This window comes from Nanorana parkeri, unplaced genomic scaffold, assembly GCF_000935625.1.
Source record: "Nanorana parkeri isolate BGI_ZX_2015 unplaced genomic scaffold, ASM93562v1 scaffold983, whole genome shotgun sequence".
NCBI classification, from domain to species: Eukaryota; Metazoa; Chordata; class Amphibia; order Anura; family Dicroglossidae; genus Nanorana; species Nanorana parkeri.
In genome coordinates this window covers 119,925-130,681 of record NW_017307251.1, presented here as the reverse complement: position 1 = coordinate 130,681, position 10,757 = coordinate 119,925, and the positions used below count along the sequence as shown (strand labels likewise).

The 10,757-nt window shown below is 43.6% G+C and overlaps 1 protein-coding gene across 1 annotated transcript in view; it reads left to right on the top strand.

Annotated features, from left to right (window-relative positions):
- The window catches only part of LOC108795572 (vomeronasal type-2 receptor 26-like), a 32,227-nt gene that overhangs the window by 12,224 nt on the left and 9,246 nt on the right, over positions 1-10,757 (top strand). Inside the window, exons 3-5 of the mRNA XM_018566848.1 lie at positions 143-299; positions 4,243-4,386; positions 7,806-8,097. Coding sequence (XP_018422350.1) covers positions 143-299; positions 4,243-4,386; positions 7,806-8,097 — 593 coding nt within the window. The remainder of the gene's footprint in view (positions 1-142; positions 300-4,242; positions 4,387-7,805; positions 8,098-10,757) is intronic.

Genomic DNA, 10,757 nt, shown 5'->3' with positions numbered 1-10,757 from the left:
AGAGGCAGTACTTGGTGGGTACACCGGTTATCACTTGTGGTGTGGTGGGTGTAGACGCAGGGGGGGGGAAGAGGGGTATGCCTGGGCGGTGGGCCGTGGGAAGATCCTCAGGACCTCTGGCACAGGTGTCCTCTGATGGCAGGTGCTGTGAAGAGGTGGAGCGACGTGTTGTCCTGGATGGGGGGATTGGCGAGTGATGGAGGCATATCCGTGCCTCCATCCCAGGCATATCCGTGGCCGCCCAGGCATATCCGTGGCCGCACCGTCATCGCTGAGAGTCGCCCTTCAATATCCTCACGGTGAGTTACAGAAGCCCACCTCTTCTTCACCCACCACTGCATACCTCACCCCCTCGCTTTCTTGTGTCTCCATCTGCCTGATTGGGTCCAATCGCTACGCCACCCTGGAGAAGAGGGATCACCCCCACCACCACTCCATCCACGTCACCGCAATCTGATGGGTACAAGCGAATGCTCACCCAGCCTCAGGTGAGTAAATCACCAACGCTTACACCCTGCTCTACCACATTTATTGCGCCAGGTAGTGGCGCTTCCGTCTCCAATTTTTTGTTTCCTTATAGGGGTACTCCTACCCATTCACTAAAAGGTTAAAAAAAATTATAAAAAGTTCAGACTTTTAGAAAAAAATCCTTTATTTGAAATAAAAACACAACAAAGGCTTTTGACAAGTCCTTATTGTTAAAAAAAAAAGGACTCATCAACATCCAGCATTGTCCACGATGATGACAACTTGACAAAATAAAAATAAATTAATAAATAGAAATATTTTTCTTAACAAAACAGATGCCAGCCGACCCGTCCGCTCGAGGCGAAATCCTGCCACAGAATGGCCTTCTGACAGATGGCAGCAAAATATAAACAATTGGGCAGAGCTAGCGGTGACAGCTATCTAGCTCTGCCCAACTATTTAAATTTGTCTGGCACCTGACAGGTCATCATTACTTTGCCCAATCATGGCTCTCACAGTGCATTGTGCTGTGATTTGGTATAGTCTTGCACCAGAGCATCACAAGGCACCTTGTGAGGTGCTCGGCAGGTGAATAGCCCGCCGGACACACCCTAATAGTTTGTGTGTTCGCCGGGCACACAAACTGCCGATTGTTCGAGTCAAACTGTTCTTTGACTCGAACATCGAGACCATCCCTAATGTCCAATACAAGATCGCAAAGAACATAGCAGTCTCCAGCAACTGTTTATCTACTAGCTTGGAGAAGGGAAGGGGACCAGGGGTGAGGGAATTAGCTTGATTTGCTGTGTATCTGTGTTTGTGGAGACACACCAGTTTACTAGCATACACATCACTAGTGACTGCATAGGACTCTTCTTGGGAAAGTAGTCACTCTAAAACAGGAAGTCAGGACCAGTGCTCAGGGGACCAGCTGATTCTGCAGGAAACTAACACTTTTAAACATCAAGGAGCAGCATCCATTGTAAGTGATTTCATCATCATTTGAAATAACTTAAAAACCTTTTAAATTTTATATAATTGTAATCTCCCTGTAAAGTGGTGTTTTGCGTATGATATTGAACATGGCTGATATTATGGATGTGACATCAGCAGCCCCAGGCAGACTCTATTCACATAATGCTCTGTAGTATCCTTCTGCTATCATTTATCTATGTTTGCGGCTCACTGAACAGCCATTTATCTGATGACAGGACAGAGAGGCTGATAGTAGGAGCTTACACACAGCAGAGCAATGAATAATGCCAACAGTGACACCTCCTCTACTCTGCACATAACATCCATATCAGGCCTTATTTACATTTTTGTAACTTCTGTTTAATTACTTATTGGGTGAACAAATTTCTGATCTTGCCTGATGGCCCTGTCACACCATCAGTTGGTGCAATCGCCGGCACCCGAGCGTGTGGCACATTAGTGCCTGCGTTCCGTTCCAGTGCGATCTGCAAAAACTGCTGCACACTATTTTTTGCAGATCCCACTGGACCAGAATGCAGGCACTAATGTGCCACACGTTCGGGTGCCAGCGATCACACCTCAGGCGGGGGGCGTGGCTGCGGTGCCATTGAGTTCAATGCAACGCCACGCACCCTCCCACCCCAAAAAAAAGGGAGCCGGCAGCCTTCCAGAGGCTAAACGCATTGGAACACACTCTTGATGGTGTGACCGGGCCCTGAAATCCTAACATTTGCTAACAAAGCTGTGCAGCTTCCTGCTGTCTGGTGCCAAAAAGAGAGGAGTTGACACTTCCAGGAAATGGTCAGATTTAAACTTATATTACGCAAGTCACAGCATGGAGAAAAACATGCAAGTGCTTATTATCCTATCCTCATTATCCTTTCATTTAGAAAGTGAGGTCTAGTGACAGGGTCTCTTTCAAGAAAGCCTGCAGTAGGAGAATGGGTAGGCTGAAATTGCTGAGCAATTACTTGAAATCCAAGTAAAAACATATGTGTGTTATACAGCCGAGTGAATAATCGAGCCGAAGTAAAACAGAGCCGAACGAGGTTCAGGTATTCACTCCGGCTCAGTACGGCTGATTTCAGCAATACATCATCAGCTGAAATCAGCCTTACATCAGCTTCCTTTGGCTGAGCTGAAGTGTAGAGGGACTTCTACTCAGCTGATCTAACATCTGGATCGGCTGAGCCAAAGCTCCGGCAGCTTACTCGCTGCCGTATTCTCATAGGGGCCAAACGGCAGTAAGTAAATAGCTTAATGCCACTGAGCAGTGACCCAACTGTTTCCTATTGGCCGGCACCTGCCAGAGTCTTCTAGCAGGTCCTGGCCAATGAATAAAAACTGGGCGGAGCTGGCCGTGCCACCACGGCCAGCTCTGCCCAGTTGTTATTGTTTAATAACAGATCAGCATCCCCAGGTCATTTGGGAATGCTGATCTGTCATTTCAAACGGGGCCGAGTGAGTCGTGAGATCACAGCTGGCTCCGCCCTGTTGTCATTTGCATAGAGATCAGTGGGCTTCAGCCGACCTTTCTCCACACTTCAACTGTCACTTAGGCTCAGTCGGGCCAAAGCATATGCCTTCGGCTCGGCTGCTGTATGGTCTATTGTGAATAGCCTGTACAGCAGCCCTTTGGTTTGACTGAACCGAAGGACAGAATCGACCAAAGAGAGCCGAAGAATCATGCGGAAGCTACGGCAATATCATTTGGCTCCATAGTGAATAACCCTTTAAGGTAATGGATCCTGCCACAGTGCACATCTCCCTATCTGCCTGCCTACCTTTCTCTGATTCCAGCCGACTGAACTATCTGGACTGGAGAGTACAGTAGATACAGCGGCGGATTGATATCTGCTGTACTCTCCAGTGCAGGCCGGAACTATAACTTAATTGTCGGGAGCCGTGGCTCCTGATATTAATGCACCGGCCGAAAGTGAGGAAATAGTCCCCTCTCTCCCGGGCCATACCACTTTATCGGAGAGCCTGGGGGAGGCCGGGAGAGAGGGGACAGTTTGACATGAGGTTCCACGGGCTGAACCACAAATTCCCTCTCTATTCAGTCTCAGGCGGCCCTCGAGTTGAGAACCACTGATTTAGATCATTTAAAGGGGGAGGCACTACAGGAAAGGGGGAACGATAAACAGAGTAACCACAAGATGGCAGCATAACACATATTACCTATGGCATTCCATAACAATACAAATTAATTGCATTGACATGCGATTGCTGTTGACAGCACAGGAATTCTCTGCCCGGAGTTGATTGGGCAGCATGCATGTAGATTTCTTTTATATTGAAGAGGTTCTCCTTCTGGTTTCAGTTTCAGACCGAGTCCGAACCTGTGCTCATCCCTAATTGGATTTATAGGTTGTGGGTAGAGCGGTGCTCCTGCTTACCTAACAGTAATCACATTATTTATCACAGTTTGACACATCAGTTGGTCTTTAGTGTGATTTCAATATTGGATTTGAAATATCCTAAGCACAAAAAAAAGTGTTTTTAGAACAATTTCTCTTAAATTAATGAGCAGAGAATTTATTTCTGAAGCTAACCTGCAACCATTTTTATCAGTTCATTGGAGATCTGAGGCTAAAATAGTCTGATGTTTTGTATATAAGGAGCAGGTGATTGTGTGTCCTGTATTAGGGATAAGAAGAGCTGCCGGTGATTATACTGTGTGAGACTGCAATACAGCATGAATTGGTCTTCTGTCCTCTCTGCCTCTTACCTGATGACTTTTCTCCAAATCACATATTTGGGAGTATTGATGACCCAGAGTTCAGCTTCACTTTGTAGACTTTCTGCCAAAAAGCCTGTCTTTGAGTATGAGTATTACCAAGAGGGAGACGTCATTATCGGAGGTCTAGTCTCCGCTCACTCCAGAACAACAGAGCACAAAACTCTTGATGGGAAATCAATACTATGCAGTCTGTGTACATTGTAAGTACATGTCTTTGAAAATTGTAAGACGAGTAAAGACAGGCAAGTCAATGAACATACCTTTCTTTATCTGTTGGCACAGACCGAATATATAGGTGACCATTTCTTAAAATGAGTGTCTTAAAGGGGTTTTAGAACCTCCGGGTTTTTTTGCCTATATCTACTGCCAGCAAGCAGTAGATATAGGCAAAAAGTTTTTTCTTTTTAAACGCTTTAACAGAGGTTTAAACTTACCTCGTTATCGCTGCGCGTTCCCGCGCCGAAAATCAGGAACTGTTCATGCGGCCGCAAAGGATCTTGGGGCGGGCGCATGCGCAGTTCCGATTCTCGGTCGGGAGACGAGCAGAGACGCAAGGTAAGTCTATGGACGTGTGCACCCACATGCAGACACGGAGGGGCAGAGCAGTCAGCACTGGATTGGAGGGGCAGAGCAGTCAGCGCTGGATCGGAGGGGCAGAGCAGTCAGCGCTGGATTGGAGGGGCAGAGCAGTCAGCGCTGGATTGGAGGGGCAGAGCAGTCAGCGCTGGATTGGAGGGGCAGAGCAGTCAGCGCTGGATCGGAGGGGCAGAGCAGTCAGCGCTGGATTGGAGGGGCAGAGCAGTCAGCGCTGGAGGGACATCAGAAAAGAAGAAGAAGACCGGAATAAGAGACATCATTTAAGGTAAGTGCTAACATTAACATGGGGGGGAGGGAAACATTTTTTTGACTATAATGTCACTTTAATAAAGCCATAAAAGTTTTGAATCCCACTTTTCTCACCCTGGTTCTTAATTCATATCTTGTTTCATTTAGAGATTTAAGCACTCTCTCACAAGCAGGGCAAATATGAAATGACATATTATTTACATATTGTTTGTTACTTTTTCTGTATACTGAAACCATACATCTAAACCCAATGTAAAGTAACATATTCGTATCAATCCTTAAAGTGTTTTTCTGCTTTTGCAGTCAAATTTGAGGAAACCCCTCTATATGTTTGTTATGTGTTCACATTCACACCACATACTGAAAAATAACTTTTAAAACATTCTTACCTTTAAGATGTTTTGTTACAGCAGGCAAGATGGCTGATTCCAGGATTTTCTCAGCCCCTTTACAGTGATCTGTCCTAGAGGAAAGACTTAGGATTTCTTCTTACAGTATCAGCTGATTTTTTTTTGCACTTATCGAATAGATAACATATACAGTAAACTCCCCGTTATCCGGCATCCACAGGGATTGGTAGATTCCGGCTAAATGTAGTTTCTGGTTGCTTGAGAGTTACTATTAAAAATAGGTCTAACTAATGCCATACCCAATGCTATACCATACCATAGACTCTGTACGGACTTCATATTAATATTGAAATGCAGTATTCAAAAGCAAATAAAGACAAATAGACATACAATCATTTCCAGGATAATACATGCCGCAGATCAGCAAAACAGTGAATACACAAGAGATTTTTTTTCTGGTTGGATGAGAGTTCTGGTTAGTTGAATACCGGATAACTGAGAGTTTACTGTACATATAACAGAAACATTAATACATATATAAAACAAAAAAATGTTAATGGTATTTTCAAAATACCAAAATGGAGCACAGTGAGTTTATTGTCAGGGTTTACCTAATATACTTTAATACTTTAAACAGAAGCTTTTATAATCTTTTTAAAGAATAATTAATTAGTAATATTTTTCCTCAATTTCGATAAATGTATCACATCACATTATCAACAATTCGCGCAAAAAACTAAAGAAAAAATAAAAACTTCCAATCCATCCTTAAAATTTTAAAGCTAAAGACATTAGGTCTGATTTACTAAAGGAGTTGGAAATCTTCACTGTGTAGATATTCAGTTCAAGTATATATTCATGTAAAAAGCATCTGCAATTGATTGGGTATTCAAAGACAACAACAAGGATTGGCTAGTTGTAAATATTCATACATTCATTCATATGCATATTAAACCAGTCTCAGTGAGGGCTTTCACAAATGTACATCTATAGAATAGACCACCCGCTAAGCAAAGGTTTTTAGTGAATAGTACATGCAGCTATATGTAGAAGGGAACTTGGAATTATATCCATGTTAGATTGTGTACACTGTTGGGTGTAAGTTTTTGGGTATAGGAACTATTAGTGCCCATTCACACTGGGCGTTTAATCGTGCAATTTCTGCCGCGATATCGCGCATATTTGCCTCACGATATCGCGAGAAGCCGCTGTCCAATGATTTTTAATGGAACTGTTCTATTGTACAGCTCCATGTCACCTGTCGCGCGTCACTTGTGCCGCTGATGTCGTTCGATTTTTCTATTTTTGCATGCAGCAAGACGGTGAAGGTCGCGCCATCATCGCCGGAACAGTCGCGCTATCCAGCCATGCGGAAATCCGCTCGAGGTAAGTGTCGCTTAGTGTAAATGGGGCCCTAGTGCCAGGGAAATGTACACTTAAAAAAAAAAAAAACCTTAGGATAAAACACCATTTCTGCTTTCCGGTCCTGAAAGTTTAATCATAATTTTCTAATATACACTTATCATCACCTAATCCTTGACCCTCAAGCTAACTGAAACCCCCAAAAATGATCTTTAAAAAAATCAACTGAATGCTAAAGTGACACTAAACTGAGGAGTTAAACCTTAAAAAAACATTCAAGTACCATAATTATTAGCAAAAATGTCTCTTATTTGTGTATCACTCGGCTGTAGATCCTCAAATCATCTTTGAATTGGTGCTGACACTGTCCTTTCTTCTGGAGGGGGGCTACTTTTGTTCCCCATGGTCTCTGTGTGTGTTGCAAAATAGTCACCGCTCCAAGCTCACTCCCATGATGGACACAATGGATACAATCTCATGTATAATTTACTAATTTGTATTAGATTGTAGTTCATCACAGAAGCGAGCTTGGAGCGGTGACTACTTTACAACACACACTGTGACCATGGGGGCCTAAGGTAGCCACCCTCCAATAGGAAGGACAGTGTCAGCACCAATTCAGAGATGATTTGAGGATCTGCAGCCCAGTGATACACACATGGACATTTTTGTTAATAGTTAAGGTACCTGAATGTATTTTTAAGATTTAACTCCTGAGTTTAGTGTCACTTTAACTCCTATACCTAATATTGCAAATCTCCCACTCTCAAACCTCTATTGCTAACACCTTAATCCCATACCTTACTGGTAAAGTTTACATAGAACTAACCTTTACCATCCTATCACTTCAAAAGGGATTAGCACAACACACTCTGGATTATTATAGCATAAGCAATGCAGATATGATCCAGAAAACTCTATACTCCTGAGTACAGTGTGCCAAATCCTCTGCATCCAAACCTAATACCTGTGATCAGTTCTCATTAGTTGTTTTTTTTTGCAATTCACATTGAAATGTAGTTGATGTTTTATATTTTCTTATATATATTACTTCCCTATAGTATTAACATTGAGGAATACAGAAGCATTTTGGCGTTGATATTTGCTGTTGATGAGATTAATAAAGACCCCAATCTTCTACCCAATGTTACTCTGGGTTATCATATCTTTAATACCTGTGGAGATCCAAAACTAGCTTTGGGATATGTCTTACAGATATTGTCTGGAGAAAACATGGAGGCTCCCAATTATTCTTGTAAGGGGAACAGGGAAGTGGCTGGGTTTATCGGTGACTCACGTTTCCATACAACTCATGCAATGGCCCAGGTACTCAGTCTTTATCAATATACACAGGTAAGTGATTACTAAAAATGTATCAAAGCCCATATGTGGGCCCCCTCAAGCAACCCTGGAAACAGTAGCTCTCCCCTGTTCTTATTAAGGGCCCACAGTGATATTTTATGTTTTTGTCCATTACTTACCTTTATTTTAATGTCAGGTAACTGGTCATTTGACATGTTGGTAAATTTTCCTTCTGAGTTTTCTCCCAGGAGTGGGCAGCCCTCGATGATGCAGACAGTGTCACTGACATGATGACATCAATATAGCTCTCTGCATCAATGCACTGTGAGTACAGGTGGTGAGGCTTTTACAACCTGAATTGACAGTCTTACCTAGGACTTCCAGGTTGAGTGATACTGGGCATTAATTAATCACAAAGAATGAGTACATCTTGTAATGAAGAAAAAATATGCCTAGGACAGCTGTGGATTGAAGGTGAGTATTGCAGGGGGAGCTGGTTTACTCTTTTTTTATGTGGAGGTCCCATAGGAACAATGAGAGAAACGTGCTTGACTAAATATTGAAGCTAGCTGACTGTTTGTCATGCTGATCCATTTTGAGGCACTGACCCCGAAACACGGATGCAGTTGAGGATTGCTGACTTCTTTTTAATTTAATAGGCTTGACCGGTTTCCTAAATCAGTTACAAAGAATACTAAAGCCAGAGACAGCCAGACACCTCACAATCTAAGACGGAAATCAGCTTTGACAGCCTCAATACAATACGTCTTGGTCGATTTTGTTTATACTAGGCAGTCATACGGGTCTATTCACTAAGCTGCCGAGGGCAGCCGAGTGAACAACCGACCCCAAGTGAAGTGAGCCGAACACTGTTTGGCTATTCACTTCAGGCTGGTACGGCTGATTTCAGCAGCGGAGGAGGGAGCGCTGTCACTTTAGGATGGCTTAGTGGTAAAAGAGAGAGCTGCAGCTGTCAGATCCTGGCCGAGTGGTTCTCTCCCTCCTTACCACTTGCCTCGCCCTTCCTACGTCCCTGCGTTACACAACAGTCTTTAATAGGGAGTGGTGTTTCAGCCATGTAGTATATTTGACGTTGTTCTAGATTCCATGGAGGTTTATTAGGTTTGTTGGCATTGATTGATGTAAGAGGTGAAATAAAGCAGAATAGTAATCACTAAATGATCAGAGAAGTTTGGCTGTTTCTTTGCTGGAGGGCTTGTGCCATGGGCTTCCTGCATTTGCTACTAAATTTGTATCTCTGTTGCGTAATCTTGTCTGAGAATCAAGTGGTAGATGGAGCTTAGAGGCTAAGCAGTTTAGATCTCATAGCTGAGATTTCCGGTATTATGGAAAGGAGAATGTTTATTACTAGTGACTGGTTTCCACGGTGGGTAGGTTCTGTCAAGTTTCCAAAAGAGTTTTTCGATCAATCCATTTTTATCCCAGAGCCTTTCTGTATCAGAGTACCCCATAAGCCTCCTACTGTAGGCTAGGGGATAGGCTCATCTGTATGGTTAAAATAGAACTTTTGAATGGTGTCCAATGTGGCCTGGTGGCAGATACTGCCTGAGATCAGAGAGTCATTGAAGTGCCAGGTCCACACTCAATGGGGAGCATTGAGAACTGTTAGGGTAAGCATTACTGTGGAGTGGCCAGACCAGATCATGGAATAATCAATAGGTCAATAGAACATGCAGGTCACTCTAAGAGGTAGTGACTCATGAAAATGTAGTCTAAGTAATTATGTAAACAATGAGAAGCAGAATAGAATAGTCTTGCTGCTTGGGGTGAAGGACCCTCCAATCATAAATCAAATGGTAGTCAGGGAGGGATTTGTTTTACAGATTTACAGATTTGACTTTATTTAATGGCATGTCCACCCCATGCTGATTAACAGCAGGCAGTGGGCGGGTGCAATAGCAAGCTTGCTTTTGGCTATTGCATTTTACAATATCCAATAGCAGGATCGGTATGGCTCCCAGCCTGCAATGAAGAGGAAGCAGGCAGGGGGGTAGGTCAGAGGAGCCACAGCCGGACCGGATCCTAGACGAAGGCGACGGACCAGGGGACCGGATGCCGGGACAGCAGCGGACGGACCAGGGGATTGGAGGCCGGGACAGCAGCGGAGGTAACGGGGACAGCAAAGGCATGCAGCGGTCTGTGTCCCCGCTGTCTCCCCCAACACAGGCGCGGAGAGCAGCAGGAATTTGAAGGGACACAGGCTGCTGCAGCCACAGTTTTACTACATGTACCGGCAGATGTATGGGGGTCGAACATTCAACCCCCATACACTTGCATTGAGTTTAAGTTCGTATTCGAACATTCCGGCCATTCGAATGTTCGATTACGAACCAAACACGGGGGTGTTCGGCTCATCCCTATTGATGATAGGAAGGGATAGGGATATTTTTCTTCATTTAAATAAGAGGACTACCTGTTTAAAAGATGGAAGACATGTGATACTAATGACAGAAGACTGTTCAGAATCTAAGTGAGGATCCAGATTTTTATAATATTTTCTAAGGGTACCTACAAATATGTTCAGACCATCTTAGCATACCTTTAGAATAAGCAATAATGTATGTCCTTCATATCTATCTTTGCTTTAATCTATGGCATAATAAAGGCATGCAGGTATACATGAAGCTTTCAATTTCATCACTTCTGTGGAGCAATAAAGCATTGTTTTAATGAGCTATAAGCGGGGGGGG